This window comes from Phoca vitulina, unplaced genomic scaffold, assembly GCF_004348235.1.
Source record: "Phoca vitulina isolate PV1807 unplaced genomic scaffold, GSC_HSeal_1.0 scaffold13, whole genome shotgun sequence".
Lineage (NCBI taxonomy): Eukaryota > Metazoa > Chordata > Mammalia > Carnivora > Phocidae > Phoca > Phoca vitulina.
The window spans coordinates 3,154,926-3,174,246 of record NW_022589716.1 but is presented as its reverse complement, the minus strand read 5'-3'; the positions used below and the strand labels follow the sequence as shown (position 1 = coordinate 3,174,246).

The 19,321-nt window shown below is 53.7% G+C and overlaps 1 protein-coding gene across 4 annotated transcripts in view; it reads right to left on the bottom strand.

The window, feature by feature from the left end:
- The window catches only part of CRTC1 (CREB regulated transcription coactivator 1), a 72,736-nt gene extending 62,822 nt beyond the window's left edge, over positions 1-9,914 (bottom strand). For 2 of the 4 annotated variants that reach the window (XM_032412448.1, XM_032412449.1), the window contains exon 1: positions 9,713-9,914. In XM_032412448.1, coding sequence (XP_032268339.1) covers positions 9,713-9,838 — 126 coding nt within the window. In that variant the 5' untranslated portion in view covers positions 9,839-9,914. The remainder of the gene's footprint in view (positions 1-9,712) is intronic. The other 2 variants (XM_032412445.1, XM_032412446.1) reach the window with 1 other exon arrangement.
- Positions 9,915-19,321: the final 9,407 nt, after the last annotated feature.

Sequence of the window (19,321 nt, the reverse complement as noted above, 5' to 3'; positions counted from 1 at the left end):
TGCTGCTGAGCACCTGCTAAGTACACACAGTGTGCCTGCTGAACGCCTGCCATCGGAAGAGTGCCCACTGAGCGCCACCATGTGTTCACTGTGCACACACCCCAGCATCTCAGCAGCAGCCACCACGCAGTGAGCATCCATGTGCTGGCCCCAATCTGGATGCGCTACATGCGTTAACCTAAATCTGACCACAGTCCGGCCAGAGACCACTGTGACCCCTGCTTCACAGAGAGGGAGCGGAGCACAGAGAAAGCTCAGCCAGGCCTAAAATCACCCAGGAGGAAGCAAGGAGAAGCCCAGCAGCCGTGGCCCTGCACCAGGCACCAGGTGCTACAGAATCCCCCCACACTTTCTGCACTTCGTTTCCATTTGGCAAATAATAAATATTGACTCTCTCCACGTCCTTGGCCCATAAGGCAGGCCGTGGCTTCCTTGTTTGCGCACCTGGACCCCCATCCGGCCAGCAACACCACGGCCACACCCAGCCAGGGCAAGGCACCCACCTCTGCCCTGGGGTGGGGCTGGATGTGGTAGCAGGAGGCAGGGGAGGGGGTCAGAGACACCCCAGCCAGGACCAGGGAACCATTCCATCTCACAAGCTCCAAGGCAAAGTGGGACTCTCCCACCCCCACCCCTTTCTCTCTGGTTCCCCCATCACAGCCAGGGAGCCTCCACCTTACCCTCCTTCCTCTCACCTCCTGATTAACTCTGTCATTATTACCCTCTAAATGTCCCAAATCAGCTCTCCCTTTGTCCCATGGCCCACCCCAAGCTGCTACATGCCCCCCACTTGCTGTGGGGCAAAAGGCCACACACAGGGAGGGCCATGCCTGGGTGCACGCACCCATGGGAACAAACATAATGAATGTCTGGTTTGCAAAAAACCAGGGACAGCCTCCATGATCTTCAACAGACGGATATGAATTGAAGTTCGGCATACAACAGGGTCCTCTATGCCTACATTAAGAAAAACACAGGCCCCGGATTCAGACATAGGTTCAAACCCAAACCCCCCCCCCCCCCCCCCCGCACAGAGAGCCAATCACCTCTCCCACCCGTTTCTCATCTGTGCAACAGGAGAAGCAGCAGGCTTCCTCGTGGGTTACTACAACAACCCACTGGGCATACACACATGGGCTCTACCAAGTCTGGCTCCTGCCACTCCCTGCATCTTCATGTCACTCATGCTGCCATCCTGCTGGAACCTTCCATGGCTCCCCATGGCCCACACGCAGGGTCTGGCCCAGGGCCCTCCACCACCCGCCCCACCTCCCTCCCAGCTGCTCTGCCCATGCAGCCTACGCTCCTCGAGCACTGTGGCACACGGCTTCAGGAGCCTGGAAGGCTCTGCTCCACCCTGACCAGCTGGCAAACGCCCAGAGCAGCATGAGAAGGGAGAAAACGTACAGGGGACTCAGGTCAAATCCCAGCTCACCTGTCCCTAACGCTGTGACACTCTCCAAGCCTCAGTCTCCCCCTCTATAAACCAAGGAGAATACCATCGGCTGCCCGGGGGTGTTACTACCTGTCACTAGGCTTCATGCTTGTAGCTCCTGGAACTGGGGCCTCCACCTGGCCCCTCTGCACCTGCACAATCCCCGCACATCGAAGGCTGCAAGAGCAGGGCTGCTCAGCATGAGCACCACAGACACCTGGGGCTGGATCATTCTCTGGGTTGGGGCTGTCCAGGGCACCGCAGGATGCTGAGCAGCATCTCCAGACTCCACCCACCACATGCCAACAGCATCCTCCCAGCCCGAGTCATGACAACCAAAAATGTCCCCAATGTTGCCAAATGCCCCTGGAGACAGAACTGGCCGGGGTGAGCCCCCCGCGCCACTTGTCTCTGATGCTTCCCTGGCACTGCGCTCAGGCCAGTCTCTCCCCAGACCGGATCCCAGCCCTGACATCAGCATGGCATTTTCCAGAGGGTCCCATTTAAAAAGAAATCACTAGCACAACAGTCTCTTAATCTTGACCCCCGAGGTACTTTTGCCTCGTCTCACAGAACAGCACCAGAGGGAGCCCCAGACCCCCGGGCTAAAATCAGAAGCCCCCAGCACAGAAAGCAGCAGAAAAGGGCTGACGTGTAGCCTTCCACAGTGCCTGCAATGGCCCAGCTCTGACCCAGAGAAATCAAATTAACCCCAACCAGGACCAGAAGGCCCACTGCAAAGACAAGAGTCACCTTGCACCGTCCCCCAGGCCAGCTTTAGGAACAGTGACAGTGGAAACACCTTTCTCAGCTCTATGGACCCACAAACACCACCGTGCCACCAACCGAGGGCTAGACAGCTAGTTCACACCCCTGACCAAGGCCGACCCTCTCCCTCTGCGTGGCACAGCCCTGGTGATCGCAGGGCACAGGACTCCCAGCAAGGCCTGCGTGGCCGGCTTCCGGGGTCCCCACTCAAATTCGGGCTCCCATCTGGATCTGCAGAAGCAGAATCTGGGGGGAGCCCAGGAGTCTTCATCCTTTATCTCAGAAATGACAGAACCAGCGCCCACCATCTTCCTGACCTTCCCTGCCGCTCTAAGTCAGCAGGTCTCAAACTGCGGGCAAGACGCATTGTCCTGGGGCCCGCAAACCTTCTACGAAGCTCCAGATGGTAAATATTTTCGCCTCTGCAGGCCATGCGGTCTCTGTCAAAATGACTCAACTCTGCCATAGATAAGACATAAACGAACAGGATGGCCATGTTCTAATAAAACTTTATTTACAAAAACAAGCATAGCTCGCTGAACTCCGGATTAGCGGGTTAAGAAATCAATTTGGTGGGTCCCCACTAGCATTCTACATTAAACAGAAGGGAACGGATTTTATCAGTTTTCCCCCCATGGATGGGGGGCGCTGGACTCCTCGGAGAAAGTTGTTTTGACTTTATGTTTGTTGCCGGGTGCTGGGATGTCACGAAACACTAATTTCTAACCCCAGATCACAGTCAAGGAAGTGAGAAGGCATCTTCGGGACTAAGCCCTCAGTTCCCATGCCTGTCTCTCAGCCAGTGACAGCACCCCCCGCCCCCCCCGCCCAGCAAGTGTTTGCTTCAGCCCATGTTCATGTCGTGGGCACAGGCTCAGGAGAGGAACTGCCATGAATATTGATTTGCTAGGCAGCAGCAGGTGGTCACGGTGTGCAGAGGTGGGGCCCACCTGCTCTGAGGAATCCAGGAGGCCTTCCTGGACCTGTAGTGTGCATGGAACCAGGGGTGTCTGGGGCTGGGTGTGAGCTTTGGGAGGGCTTCTCTGCACAGGACCTCAGGCTGGTGGGGACACCCGACAGTCACCTGTGGGAAGCATGCATGGAAAGGCTGGGAACAGGGCTGAGGCTCCCATGAAAAGCCTCCTCCCAAACGACAACTTAGAAGCTTGCTACTTAGAAGCTTGTCTCTTCCAGGCTGTGGAGCGTTGGAGCACCAGCCTGATCTAGGCAGTGACTTTCAGAGGGAGGAGAGCCATGGGCCACACACAAAGGGGCATGTGAGGCACCCCACAGCCCCCACCTCTGTGACAACGGTAGTCACTGGCCAGAAGTATGTCTGCCCGGGTCCAAGTCAAAGGAGGAACATGTGCTTAGCTGCAGAAACGATCACATCTCAGAGAAATCAAGGCCCAGGTGGGACCAACGTGCTCTGGCAAGCAACAGAAGGTTCCAGTCTGTGGTTTTAATTCCTTGTTTCGGACACCTTGTATGTGACTGTCTCGGGGCTGAGCACCAACTCTACCTCTTCCCAGCTAGGACACCACTCTGGGCCTCAGTTTCCCCATCTGTATGGTGGGGAAGGCAACACCTCCTCTCTGAGGGGGGCTGAGCATCAAGAATCAGGGACTAAGTGAAGGCCCCACGGTGCCAGGCAGGGATCAGGAACCAGGAGGGCAAACTTGACCCACTGCCTTAGAATAAACCCTCATCTCGCCCCCGGGCCTTGCTCCTACTATCATCCCTCTGGCTTATTCACCATTGGCTCAGGGCCAGCAATGGGGTGAGGGTCCCCAGTTCCTGACAATGGATGAAGGAAGGGTCCCCTCTAGTCCTCAACACGACCTGTATGAGCCGGCCAGAGAAGGACAGATGTGTGCATCTGCAGACAACCCCTAGGCCCACTGTCCCGAGGTGGTTTCAGCAAGGTACCCAGACTCTGCCTTAGCCTGGGGTGGGGGGGAGAGCGACCTGGGGCCACCGTCACAAAGGACCACAAACTGAGCAGTGTAAAACAAAAGGACTTTATTCCCTCTCAGTTCTGGAGACCAGACTTCTGAAATCCAGGTGTGGGCAGGGCCGCATTCCCTCCCGAGGTTCTAGGGGAGGATCTTTCTTGGTCTCTTCCAGCTTCTGGGGGCTCCAGGCATCCTTGGCTCATGGGAGCATCACGCCAGTCTCTGCCTCCGTCATCATCATCACGTGGCCTTCTCCCGCGTGCGGCTGTGTGTTCTCTTTTTACGAGAACACCAGTCACGAGATTTAGGACCACCCTAAATCCAGGATGATCTCATCTCGAGATCCTTACCCTAATTTCATCTACAGAGACGTCTTTTCTAAATAAAGTCACGGCCACGGGTTCTGGGGGTCAGGACATGGACAAACCTTTTTGGAGGCCCCTGTCCTACTCAACCCAATGCTCAGTGTGCAGCTCACAACCTGGAGAGCATGAGCCTGCCGGGCTTCCCGGGGGGCGGGAGACGGCTCGCTCCAGCCTCTCAAACAGAGCAGCTCGGGGAGCCCTGCGCGCGTGGTGCGGAGGCTGCAGATGGCACCAGACACATGAAGCAGCCGGCACAGAGGCAAACAGTGCCGAAGCCAGGACTGGGGCCAGGACTGGGGGCGGCCTTCACGCTCCGCGAACCCAAGCCACCGCTGCGCTATGCCTGCCGCCCAGGGACCCGTTTTCCCCCAGCCTGTGCAGAGCCACCCCCGTAACAGGGGAGGGCCAGGAGAACACCCTCCTTCGGTGCAGCCATAACCGGCAGCCCTGGCTGGGCCACCGCGGACTGCTTTGCTTTGTGTGTGGGCTTTTTCTGGCCCAGGTGCCGCTCCCTGGGATGCTTAGCCATCAGTCACACGCAGAGCCTGCTGTGTCCTGAGGCCCTGGCAGGCAGGTGACACACCCCATACTCCCTCCCCTCACTCCCCTACATGAGATCTACCTGCACATCCAGGCAGCTTTGCTGCCCAAGTATCACCCAAAGCCACTAATCCTGGTCACCACCACAGACACCTCCAGGCTCAAGCCACCACTCCCCGATCCCAAACCCAGGTGCCACAGCAACCTCTCACCATCTGCCTGCTTCTCCCCTCATTCCCTGGCCCGTTCAGCCCACAGTCATCTTTGTGAGACATGAAGAGTCCTCAAAGGTTAAACGGACAGTGACCCTATGACCTGGCACCTACCATGTGACCTCCGCTCCGTGGTATCCACTCAAGGGAGAAGAGCTGCAGCCACACAAGCTCCTGGGTGCGAATATCCGTGGCAGTGATAGTCACAATGGCCCAAAGGTGAAAACAACCCAAACGTCCATCGATGGATGAATGGCTATATGGAACGTGGCAGGGCCACAAAATGCAGTATTATTCAGCCTTAAAAAGGAAATGACAGACATGCCCAACTGTGAATGTACTTATTGCCACGGAACTGTCCACTTAAAAATGGTGAAGGTGGTGAATTTTATGATCTATATATCTCACCACAAGTTTTTAAAAAGAATGAAACACTGACACACCCTCCAGTGTGGATGAACCTTGAAAACCTCGTGCCAAGTGAGAGAAGCCGGACACAAAAGGCCCCGTGGTTCATGATTCCACATATATAAAATGTCCAGAACAGACAAATCCATGGAGACAGAAAGCAGATGAGTGGGTGCCAGGGGCTGGGGGAGGGGGCATGGGGCTTCCTTTCACTGATGGAAACGTCCCAAAGTTGACTGGGGATGGTTGCACAACTCTGTGAACATGCTAAAAACCACTGAATGGTATATTTTAAGTGAATAGATTGAATGTACTTGGAATTGTATCTCAATAAAGCAAAGGATCAAGCCTTTCGCCATCACAAACCTTCCCAGGGCCCCTCCCTCAGTGAAATCGAGGGCTCGCCAAGCCACGCCAACTTCACCTCGACTCTCGCTCTATGTGCCAGTCTGTCTTCTGATCTGTCCTCAACCTTGCCAAGCCTTTCCCACTTTAGGGCCTCTGTGCCTGCCTGTCCCTCACCTGGGACACTCTTCCCCAGTAGGGGGGAGTGGGCTGCATCTCACTGTTGGGGTGTCAACTTCCCACCCTGGCCAGTCCCAGCAAGTCACTCTGTCGCTTCTCTCTGAGAACATCCATTTTGTTCATTTGCAGCAATTCTCTCCTGTCCCCCCTAAAGCCACAATGGCTCCCCAAAACCATGGCCCTCACATGCCCTGGATGCTGCTGTTTCCCCAGCACCCAACATGGTCCCTGAACAGTCCCTGAAATGTGCTGCCCCAACCTTACAGGTCAAGATTCTGAGGCCCAGAGAGGTTAAGAGACCTGCCCAAAGTCACACAGCAGAGCACCATGGCCCTCCCTGCACCTTGGGCTCTCCCAAGTCTGAGGATAAGAATGGAATACTCATGCACCGACCCTTCTACCCTGCGACTTGAAAGTGGTCTCCCCGACATCACACCTCATCCCCACACCCAACCTGGTCCTTAGGGTTCCTGCCCCTGGGTAAGGTCACAGCATGGATTTATGCATCAGGCTGAACGACTGCGGGCTTTCACATGGTAATGGCGTGCCTATCACCAAGGACTGTAGACTGACACTTGGGCATTCACGGGAAAGAGTAGGTACCAAAGCAGCCACATTCCCCGTTTGCAGGTAAAAACTTTGGCATCTATCATAGGGGAAGGCTGCAGCCACAGAAGGGCAGGAGGGGAGCCTGCGTCAGGTGGGTTCGCTCACCTGCACCAGGCATTGCAGATTTGCCGCTCGTCACATGCAACAGCCCAAGAGGCTTGGAAAGAGCTTGCTCGTCCTGGTCCCAGGTGTGGGAAAAGCCACCAGCCCGTCCAAGACAGCACACCATACAGGTGGGTGCAGAGCTTTGACCTCTATCTGACCAGGTGCAAAGCTTGTACCCCCGCCCCCTCAACATTTCCTCCAACCTGAAGGGTTTTTAGCCTCAGCACTGCTGACTTTTGGGCCTGTGTCACTCTCTGTGGTGGGGGCCATCCATGAATCGTGAGGTGTTGAACAGCATCCCTATTCTGTACCCACTAGATGCCAGGAGCGCCCCTCTCCCCCAGACAAGACAACCAAAATGTCTCCAGACACTGCCTAATTTCTCTGCGGGACAGAATTGCCCTCCATACAAAACACCGCTGTCTCACAAGATCCAGTGTAAGTTCACCTCCGCCCAGGGCTCACGCCCAACTCCCAGCGTAAAGGAAGGTGAGAGAGGGAAGAAAGAGACAGAGAATGGTTACCAAGACCAAGAGAATGGCTGTCTGCATATCTTACAAATCTTTTCTAACTCTATCAATAGATGACATATAAGCAAATGTGCTCTGCGGGTTCAATGGAGTATTACTTGGCCATTAAAAGCAACGAAGTTCTCTGATATATGCTACAATGTGGATGAACCTTGAAAATATGCTGAGTGAGAGAAGTCAGACACAAAAGGCCACAGGTTGTAGGATCCCATGTATATGAAATGTCCAGAATAGGTAAATCCATAAGAACAGAAAGCAGATTGGTGGTTGCCAGGGGCTGAGGGAGGGAGGAATGGAGAGTGACTGCACATGGGGACGGGATTTCTTTCGAGGGTGATGAAAAGTGTTCTGGAATTAGACCCTGGTGATGGTTGCACAACTCTGTAAAATACACTAAACACCACTAATTTTTACACTTTCAACAGATGAATTATTCAGTACACAAACTATATGTCAATAAAGTTATTATTTTAATGAAATCTTTTAAAAAACAATAATACATTTCCAAATCCAATGCAGAAACCAGACATCCAGTCATGAAAACAGCCATCAACCTAGCATGACCCCCTTCTTCCCATCACACTACATACACCTACTGCATGAGACAAGATAAAGTGGACATTCTTGCCCTCAGAAGCCCTGACTTATGGGGACACTCAAGGTGCTTGCTTGCTTGCTCTCATTCATTCATTCATTCATTTACCGACCATCTCTTCCTCTACATGCTAAGCAAAAACATGAGCTGCTGGAGCAGGAACAGACGGTACCTGGTCAATGGTGAGCACCCCATCAATATGTGCCAAACAAATGCACAGAAATGAAGATACACATTCTAGCCTACGTGGTCATGATCTCACACAGAAACAAGCAACTAATTAGAAAAGAGAATGACCTGAAAACTCCACCTAAAGAATCAGAGACTGAGGCTCACGTCACAGAGGTATGTCTGCCTGGGACAGCCAGATCGGAGGCCAAATCCAGAAACCAGGCATATGGGTGTCTGCAGCTCCCATGCAAACCCTCCCCAAGGCCTCAGGATGCAGGACAGGGGGGAGGGTCCCGCCACTCTGCAGGAATGCAGCAGAGACTTACTGCCACCTGTGCAAAGCGTGCTCTCCTCTTTGACCCACAAGGAAGGACTTGCTAGCCACACCTGACAAATGAGGATACAGAGGCCTAAGGAGCTTGGGACCTCAGTGCAGTCATGTGGCCAGAGAGGTGGGCCCAGGAGAAGAGCCAAGCCTCCAGCTCCTCTCAAGGCCCACAGTAGCTTCCCAGGTGAGGTTAGCAGGTAACCTGGCCTGCCCCTGCACACCAAACACAGCCAGCAACTTGAGGAAGAACTGTCCCTCCACCCTGGTCCTGAGAGGCCAGGAACCATCTGTGGCCAGCTGTCCCTTGTCTCAGTGGGAGGAACACAACCTGGTCCCCACCATATGGGCTACATGGGGAAGGGGTAGCTGTCTCCACTCCAAGCTCCAGGACGGACCACAATCTGTCTTCCTGACCACCCTCAAGTCCCCACAGGAGAGAGCACCAAAACTTCCCTTCAGATAATCTGAAAGGGAGAAATACCTATCCCACCTCAAGTCTACAAATGAAGATACCTGTCCTTCCTCCAACACCCAGGGAGTGAAGGTACAGGTGACAAAGATGTAGAGACACCCATCCCTTCAGGTAGCAATGATGTGGGGACAGCTGTTCCCCTTAGGTCACAATGATGTGGAGGCACTTTTCCCGCACAAGGTACGAACGATGTGGGACCATCTATCCCCCCCCTCCCCAGGTAACAATGATGCTTGCAAGCAGCGCCCAGTTCATACACCTCACAGTATCATCCTGTCTTCCCTAGGTAGCAGTGATATGGAAGCATCTGACCCCCTCAGGTAGCAAGGATGTAGGGACACCTGTCCCTCCTCAAGTAACAATGATGTGGTGGCACCTACTCCCTCCAGGTAGTAATGATGTAGAGGCCACTGTCCCCTCCAAATAATAATGAAATAGTGACACCTATCCCCACCGCCAAGTAGCAATGATGTAGGGACACCTGAACCCTTTCAGGTATCGGTGATGTGGGGGCACCTGGCCCTCCCACGATGCCCGGGGCGTAGGAACACCTGTACCCTCAGGCTGTGCCAAGCCCCGCCCCGCCGCGCGCGCCCCGCCCCCGCCGCGCGCCCCCCGCCCCGTGCACACGCCGGACACGCGCCCCCTCCCTCCCTTCCCGGCCCCGAAGGGTCGGGGCGGACAGCCCCCTTACCCGCGCGGCCCGCGTCAGGCTCAAGTCCTTCATGACCTCCTCGAAGGCCGCTGTCTCCTCTGCCTGCTTCTGGTTGTGCAGCGCGATCTTCTCGCTGAATTTCCGCGGATTGTTCGAAGTCGCCATCTTCTCGCCGCCGCCTCCTCCTCCTCCTCCTCCTCCACCTCTTCACCCCCCCCACTCGCCAGTGCCACCGCGCAAGCGCCGGCCGGGCTCGCGGGCGGCGGGCAGTGCGCAGGCGCCTTGGTGGTCGTGAGCGCGGCGCAGGCGTACGGGAGTGGCGCGCGGCGCGGGGGCGAAAGCGCATGCGCACGCCCCAGCGGCGCGCTCGGGTCCAACAGAGGAGGCGGGGGGTTGGCGGGTGGAAAGAGTAGGGTTTGAGCACATGCGTAGTGCGTAGACTCCTGGCCCGCTGGACAGCGGCCGCCTGGCTATTGGACAAGCATCGGTCGCGGACGGGCTGGGGCGCTGGAGCCCCCAAGGAGACCGCCGGACCCCGAACCTTCCAAATTACAAGGATGGGGCCAGCAACCCACAAAGACAGGTAGCACCCCGATGCTGAGCCGGGGCTCGGACTAGTTCAGCTTTGAGACCAGTTCAGGGAGTTGCTCATTCATGCATTCATCCATTCAACGAATATTTATTGAGCGCCTGTATGTGCCAGGCACACTGAGGAAAAGGCGTAAGCAAGCAGACGTGGTCCCTGACCTGACGGGGTGCGCAGTTAGGGACGGGGACAGACATAACCAACCAACAAATGACCCAAGAACATTTCTGATGGAGATAATTGTGATGTGGAAAATAAAACTAGGGGCGCCTGGATGCCTCAGTCGGTTAAGAGTCTGCCTTTGGCTCAGGTCATGATCCCAGGGTCCTCTGATCAGCCCCACATCAGGCTCCCTGCTCTGCAGGGAGCACGCTTCTCCCTCTCCTTCTGCCTGCTGTTCCCCCTGCTTGTGCTCTGTGTGTGTCAAATAAATAAATAAAATCTTAAAGAAAAAAAAAAAGAAAGAAAGAAAGAAAGAAAAGAAAACTAGTAACGGACTGGCAGGATATTGATGATAGGGAGGGAGGCTCCTGGCCACCACTGTCAGGGAAGTAGGGGGCGGCATTTGAGCTGAGGCCTGAATCTTGTCAGCAGCCCCCACAGCCCCAAATCCCAGGCATCATCTTTTTTTTTTTTTTTTAAAGATTTTATTTATTTATTTGAGACAGAGAGAATGAGAGAGAGAGAGAGCACATGAGAGGGGGGAGGGTCAGAGGGAGAAGCAGGCTCCTTGCTGAGCAGGGAGCCCGATGCGGGACTCGATCCAGGGACTCCAGGATCATGACCTGAGCCGAAGGCAGTCGCTCAACCAACTGAGCCACCCAGGCGCCCTCCCAGGCATCATCTTTAACATCTTGCTTTCCCTATCACCTTACATTTGACCAGTTTCTACTCTCTGGATCCTTAAGCCTGAAGGAACACAAGTTTGACATGGGGTGCTATAGGAAAGGTTCAGAAATCGCACCTAGACTAGATCCAGCAGTGAAGAGGATAGCAGCGTCTTCCCAGTGGCAGGTGGGGGACCCAGGGAAACAAGAAAGGTTCTGACATCTAACTGTCCCTTCCCAAGCAGAGGGACCATGACCACCAATATCAAAGGTTTATATTCAGAAGGCTCCAGGGATTTCCAGGCATGGACAGGGCGGAAGCCAAAAGGGGCAGCTAGGGAATTGTGGGACAGCTCTAATTGAACAAAAAGCACACTTAAGAAAGAGAGAGAGAGAGAGAGAGAGAGAGAGAGAGAAAGAAAGAAAAAGAAAAAGAAAGAAAGAAAGAAAGAAAGAAAGAAAGAAAGAAAGAAAGAAAAAGAAAGAAAGAAAGGAAGAAAGAAAAAGAGAAAGAAAGAAAGAAAAGAAAAAGATTTTTAAAAAGCACACTTTTTACTAGGGTGAGGGATGGCTGGAGGGATTGCTGGTGATGATCATAGGGGGATCACCATTATTTTCTGAACATGCTTTTAGTCACACTTTACAACTGTTTACTGAATAATGTCCATATTAGATAGATAGATAGATAGATAGATAGATAGATAGATAGATAGATAGATAGATTTTAATTTGGATTATCCTGGGCACTGCCACTGCTTTATTTTATCCTTTTTGTTCATATGGTTTTGAGCACTTTCACGGTCTTCTAACCTTTTTGTCCAACAAGCATCTGCCCTCCCCTTTTGGGTGCCAACAACCAACTGCCCAGGGAACATTCTGCAATTTTCAGTCCATGATATGTGGATGGCGTGAGCTTCATTACCCTCTCTCCCCACAAACCCACCTTCCCAAGTTGGAGGTCTTTGCCAATCATCAAAGCCCATTGCTTTGCTTTCATGATTGGCTCAGGGCAGGCACGTGATCCTGTTTGCCCAATGAGATGCAATTCTGAAATTTTTGCTTGAACCACTAAAAAGAGAAGCACCCTTTTTGCTTGGATGGCTGTTTTGAAGGATAACACAAATTTGCTGTGTCAGAGGTCACTACTTAAGAGAGATGTCCCAAGAGAGTGAACCTTACACAGAGAAAAACAGAGCCAAAGTTAGAGAGACACTGAGCTCCTGGATCCAGCCATGCCTGAAGCTAAACACTTCTACATTTTCAGTTATATGAGCCAATAATTTGTTCTCTTTTTTGCTGAAGTTGATTTGAAGTCTATTTTCTGTCTCTGGCGCTGACAGAGACCACAGACCACAGCTTCTGGGAGTCAGGTGCAGAGCTGGGCATTCTACAAATATGGCTTCCAGTTCCAGCCACCATCCTATAAGATAGGAGAGGAAATACAGAGTAGGAATGGTGGCTGCCTGTACGAAGTTAAGTGCCAGAGCCAGGACTACACCTCAGACCTGACAGCAGAGCTCAGCTTTCTTCTCTGCACTGGGTTTTGTAAGGTTTAAATGCTGTTAATACATGTCAGGTGCCTAGCTTATAACAAGTGCTCAGAAATTGCTGGTAATCCTGATCACTTACATATGTCTGCATAAGCCAGTTTCTGGGCAGAGAAAATAAAAAGATTTGGTAGGTAGCAGGGGTTATCAGGTCCCAAACTGGGCCATGCCCACAGAGCAGAGGTGAAGATCCAGTGCTTGCCCTACTCACCCCCATTCACCCCACACCCAGGCAGTAACCCAATCCATCCTAAACCCTGGTGATGAGTCAGAGGAAGTTGTGAGCCTGCTTATTGCGCAATGGCCAGACAATGACCCAAGCCCTCCTCCCGTTCCATTGACCCCCAGTCTGAGGAAGGCGAGGCTGAAGCGTCTGGTGACCAGGGCAGAACCCAGCCCTGCTGTTTTTGCTTTCTTCACTCATCAAAGAAAGCTGCTAATGCTAGTGTGTCCTGGGAGGGCTTCTCGGACCAGCCCATGGTCTCTGTAAGTCAGGGTGGATCTCATGCTCCCCATCACACTTAGGAAAAAAATCCACCCTCCTGGCGACTCAGGAGGCCCTCATCCCCCTTCCACCTCCCTGGCCTCTCATTCCAGCAAGTCCAGCCTTCTTGCTGTACCACCTCCAGATCTCGGCATGCACTGGTGCCTCTGCTGACTGCTTCTGCATCGTTGTGGCACCTTCTCACTTTCAGGTCTCTCCTCTGAAAGACCCTCCCTGAGGGCCTATCTGAAATCTGTCCCTGTTTGTCTCCCATGACCCATGAACATCCCACTCTCTGAAGGCAGCTGTTTCCAGGGTCCTATCTGCTCCCCACTAGACCGACTGAGACCAGAAGCTGAAAGTATGTTCACCCTACCCAAACACTCCTGGGCTCAAGTTCCCTGTGTGATGCACAGAGGACACAGACATACCAACTCCTTAGTCTTAAGGCTTATTCTTTATCCCTTGAAGGGTCTGAGCACTTTAAGCCTCATTTAAAAAAAAAAAAAAAGATTTATTTATTTATTTTGGAGCGCGAGAGAGCGCACACACACACACACACACACACACAAACACACACACACAGATGTGAAGGGGGAGGGCAGAGGGAGAGGGAGGAGAGAATCTCAGGCAAACTCCCTGCTGAGCTCAGAGCCTGACACAGGGGCTCGATTTCATAGCCCGTGAAATCATGGCCTGAGCCGAAATCACGAGTTGGATGCTCAACCCAACTGAGCCACCCAAGCGCCCCTAAGCCTTATTTTATACTTGCCTATTCATTCTGTTTTCCTGGGTCCCCAGAGCTAACACAAACTTAGGCACAGAGGGAGAGTTAGGAAGTGTTTGTTAAATGAATCATTTTCTGCCTGGGAAACTCCTATTCATCCCTCAAAACCCACCTCAAATGTCCCCTCCCTCCAGAAAGCCCATCCTGACCCCTAAGAAGAGCTGTGTTCCTCACTCTAGGGTCACCCAGCCCTGGGTCCTTCTCCAACCAATCCTGACCCAAAAGGGCTGGGAGTATCCAATTGTTGAATAGTTTCACTTTAGTTACACACCACATCCAAGTGTGAGCTAAGAAGTGAGTCCCTTTAAGGCACTTCCTGCTGCCTGCAGGATACGGTTTTCTCTCCTCTGCTTCATAGTCCTGCCTAGCTCCATTTGTTCCTGGCCAGCTTCCCCAGCATCATCTCCCACTCTTCCCTTTCTCGCGTCCGCCACTCCAGCCTTGCTGCCTTCTGCCACAGGCTGTCTCCCTGCCTAGAATGCCCTTCCTCTGCATCCAGGCCATAGCATTCCTCAGCATACAAACTAAATTAAAACCTAAACTCCTGGGGCACCTAACTGGCTCAGTCGGAGGAACACACGACTCTTGGGTCTCGGGGTCGTGGGTTCGAGCCCCACATTAAGTGTAGAGATTACTTGAATAAATCTTAAAAAATAATAATAATAAAACAAACCTAAACTCCTGAGCATTCCTTTGTGGTCCAGCCCTTGCCAATTCTCCACCTCTTTGACAATGGAAAAGTGACTTCTCTCTGAGCCAGGCTGCCCTGTGTTAAATGCGGATGGCGGTACTCCTCGTTGCAGGCTCTTGGGAAGATTAAATAGATAACGCATGTAAAGCACTTAGCTCAGCGCCTGCTTCCTCGCAAGCATTCAATAACTGTTAGGGAAGAAAACCCTACCTCGAGAGGTTAGTTTTCATGCCTTGCTTTTCTGCACTGCCTTATATGGAATCTTAGTCAATCCGGGGTACCCACATCGCATAGAGGTGAATTCGGGCCATCGGAGCAGGAAGGCAAAGAGGAAAACCATCCAGGGCTCGTCTTTGACTTCCAAACCAGGCCCTCATCAAAGTTTTGAAAGGCAAAGCAAGAGCCAGGTTTGATTACGAAGCAAAAGGGGAGAACCTGAAGGAAGCCAGAAATGTCCAGGCATGGAACTCACCCTTTACCATGGAATAGGAAGGGGTCCGCTGAGGACCTAGGCCCCTTGTGCCCCCCATCCCAGGCTGAGTGTAGGTGAAAGGGGGGGATAAGGCAGGGCTGCCAAAGAGGGTAGCAAGAAGCTGGAACTGAGGGGGCAGGGGCCCAGGGGACGGCTTTATGGGATGGCAGGACAGGGGCAGCGCCTACAGTCCAGTGCCTCCCTGGCAACCACCCATGCTGAGGGGATGTTTGGGGTAGGCCTTCCAATGACACCACGGTGCCCTGAGACTTGGACACACCAACTGAACGCCCCACACAGACCCCCTCCCTGCAGCCCAAAAGCCCAGGACACTTATAGGCCCAACCTACATGACAGAAAAGAGGACTGGCCACCAGGGGGTAGACTGGCTGCAGAAGCTATGGAGCAGGCTTTTCCTTTTGGTGGCCCAGCGTCTGAGTCCCCTTCCAAGTCTGGGGAGTCCCCACAATGTCAAGGTGGCCCCACTGACAACAGAAGCTTTAAAGCCACTGGTATGACTGATCAAACGATGGGCCTCAATCCCCCTCTGTTCCTGTGTCCTGCCCTTTGCAACACTCCTATGTAGGTCTTCCTTCTTAAGTTTGAGGATATGTCCCCAGCCCTGATTCTGGACTTGACCCTGTCACCTGCTTTGGCCAAAGGCATATGGGCAGAAGAGACAGCATACGGTTTCCAGATCGGGACCTTAGAAGGCTCGCGTGATTCTGCTTGTCCTCTGGTGGCTCTGTAGAGCATGTCGGCCAGCTGCTAGTCCGAGGCTGTGAGACAGGTGGATCTGAGACTTCCGGCTACTCCACAGCCTTGCACCAGGAGGCAGAGCATGCCCAGCCGAGGGCAGCCCAGAACAAGCACCCTCCAGCTGAGTCACAGACACATGAGAAAACAAACATCCATTTTTGCCTGCCATTGAGACGTGGGGCTGTTCGTTACCCAGCAATAGCAACACACACTGAGGTACCCCTTTTCCCCACTCCCCAGGCAGCTAGGGCATTGACACAGGACATGGGCTAGGCCAACAGGATGTTTGCGCTCCAGAACAAGTGGTGCAAAGAAGTAGCATCGAGACAAGACAGGGGCATCTGGTTTTCAGGGGCAGCTATGGCTGAGTGCCAAGGGCAGGTGGCAGTGCCAATTGAGGCATCTGGATTCCATGGTGATGGCAGAAGTGTCCCCACCCACCAGTTCCCCGGCATGATTTCAGCTGATCGCCCTGGCTGCCTCGCCCCCTTGGTTTCTACTGTTTTCTGAGCCTGGTTTTCCAGCCTTCCTGCCACTTTTGTGAGGAAATGAACAGGCTTCCAATGCACATTTTTGCCGTTTAAATCAGCCTGAGGCAGTTTCTGTTGCTTGCAATAAAAACCCTGGCTTATATAAGATGGGCAATCCCCAGCATGTTACATTTATAATATAATTTTGAACTGTTTTGAGTTACAAGTATCAGAATATCTAACCACTAGTATCTTAAGCAACACAGGAATTGTGATTTCTCATAAAAAGGAGTCTGGAGGTCAGAGGTTCCAGGGTGGGACAGGTGGCTCTGTGATTTCAGCACTTTGGGAGGAGGCATCGCTGCACCTCGCTTAACTTGCTCCTCATGGCCACAAGATGGCTGCAGAAGTTCCTGGCATCGTGTCCTCACAGGAAGCAGTAAGGGAAGAAAGGGGGCAATAAGGCCTCTCTTGTGTCCAGAAACCCCCACCCCAGACCTCCCCTTAAAGCTTGCTGGCCAGATCTGGGAAATGTGCCCAAATCAAAAACAACCCCGGCAAAAGGCGTTGCCAAGAATGGCTCAGCCAAATCCTAAATTAACCCCCAAGGCTGGGCACGCTGCTGCTGGCTCCAAATCAGGGCTCTGTTGGTGAGGAGGGAGAAATGGCAGCCGGGATGGCAATAAGCAGGGTCAGCCACAAGATGTAAGCTGTGCCTTGCTGTAGGCAGGAGTGCGGCTTCATGGCCCTCTTGCCCTTGGGGTCCACAGGCAGATGGTACCCATGGACACTGGAGTGGGTGAGGCTCTGCTCCCACCTCCCCACCCCAGGACCTCTCGTCTGTGCGGTAAACATTCGGACTGTGCCTCCGAGGCCAGGTGCCCCTAATAAAACCCAACCACCGAGTCTCCATGAGAAGCAAAATCTCCGGGGCCTATGAGAACACAGGAGAAGGAGCTACGTTCTTGGAGACAAAGCCAGGGGCAGGTTTCCAAGCTGGCCAGGTCCGGGGCAGATTCCCACCTCACACAGCTCCCCGGAGGCCCCTTTGGCCTCGCTTGCTGCGAGGCCCCAGAAGTCACACTTGGCCTGCCTCTAGCGGGCCTGAATCCCACCGTCCCGGGAGACAGTGTTTTCCCACAGCCTGAGCCCAGGTGTGGAGGGAGGCTCCTGCCGGCCGCATCCAGGGCCTTGGTGGGGAAGCAGGCCATCTGGAAGCACACGGGCTTTCCCCAAGCACAGTCCCTACACGCAGTGGCTGGCCAGTCATGGCCCAAGCCGCCCTGGGTGAAAGGTGAATGGAGGAGATGAGGTGACAGGCTCCAGACCCCTTCAGGGTGCTAAGTAGAGAGGCCCAGGCTGGTCCAAGGGTGAGTGTGATTGTGTGTGTGTGTGTGTGTGTGTGTGTGTGTTTTAAGGTTTTTTTTTTTTATTTGACAGAGAGAGACAGCGAGAGAGGGAACACAAGCAGGGGGAGTGGGAGAGGGAGAAGCAGGCTTCCCGGCAGAGCACGGAGCCCGAAGCGGGGCTCGATCCCAGGACCCTGAGATCATGACCCGAGCCAAAGGCAGACGCTTAACCATCTGAGCCACCCAGGCGCCCGAGTGTGATTGTGTTTGTGTGAGCAAGCATGCGAGCACGTCGTTGAGCATGCAAGCAAGGCTACATGTGAGCACCAGTGTCACCATGTGAGTGTGCATGTCACAATGTGTGAGTGCAGGTGTGCATGTGAGCTTACGCATGTGCGTGCATTTGTGTAAGCGTGTGTGTGCAAATGCATGTTCCGCCTTTCTCTGAAGGACACAAACGTTCACAAACTGAAGATTCAAGCCAGTTTCTGCTAAATTAAAAACAGCTTTTTCGTGTTTAAAGTTTACAATACGAAAAATAATTTTCCTTTCTTCCGGGGGGGGCGGGTGAAGAGGGAGGGGCAGGGGGCCCCTGAGAACATTCCATGAACCAGCCCAGACGGTTATGCACAATCGACCCGGTTAGATACGGCAGCGCCCCCCCAACCCCACCCCCTGCGCCGGCACCCCTGCCAGCTCATTGGGGACAAGATGTTCTGAGGTGTGAGCTGATCTGGGGGGACTTGCAGCTGGCAAAAGATTCTCACTGCCCCCCCCCTTAGGGGCCATGCCTCTAGCAGGGAAGGGTTCTCCTTGGGGGAGCTCAGGTTGGGGGGGGGGAAAGGGACTGGAATGTTCTGGTAAGTCCCCAAGGGCTGCTGCTTTCGTTTCAATGCCCCTGGCAGCATGGGTTCCTTCCTGGTTCCCAACCAAGTTTTTATTTCAACGCTGCCCCCCACCCACACATCCGGCCTCGCTCTGGGGCCCCAGTGGCTGCTGCACAGGAGCACCAGGCCTGCGGGTGCATTTTGAGGGGGATCCTGGACGCCTCTCCTCTCAGAAAACTGTCCGTGAACAGCAGGCTTTCTCCACCAACATACAGCCCGGTTCGTGGTGAGGCCAGCCATGAGAGCAGGGATTGGGGGCCATTCACAGAGCTCTTAGGCCCATACGGAATAGAGATGACTTCATGCTTCCTTTAGGACCTGCCCTGCGTCTCCCCCATCACGGCCTCCAGGGAGAGGGGCTCCCCAGCTCCCCAATTGCACACCCCAAGACTGAGCAGATGGAAACAACCTGCCAGGAGCTGGGGGCTGTCTGGTGGCAAGGGGCCAAGCCACCAGGCCCATGGAACAACCTGGAGAGAGTCTCTCCGAAGGCCACCCAGCCCAGGGCAGATTTGCCCTGTCTTCCCGGCACCCGGTGGAAGTTCTGGCCACACTTCTCACTGCCCCACACCCCGGAGCCAAAGGCCAGCCCCCCTTCCAGCTCCTCTGCAATGCTAGAAAAGGGCAAAGAGGGTAGGGGAGCCCCTAACCACATAGAGGACATGAGGAATCTGTGACCCATCAGGCCCCACAAGCTCAGCGCTGGGCCTGCTCCATCTTTTCACCATAACATTTTTATTAAATGAAGGAAAATATTAGGAGACGACATCTGCTAAAATATGAGGTTAA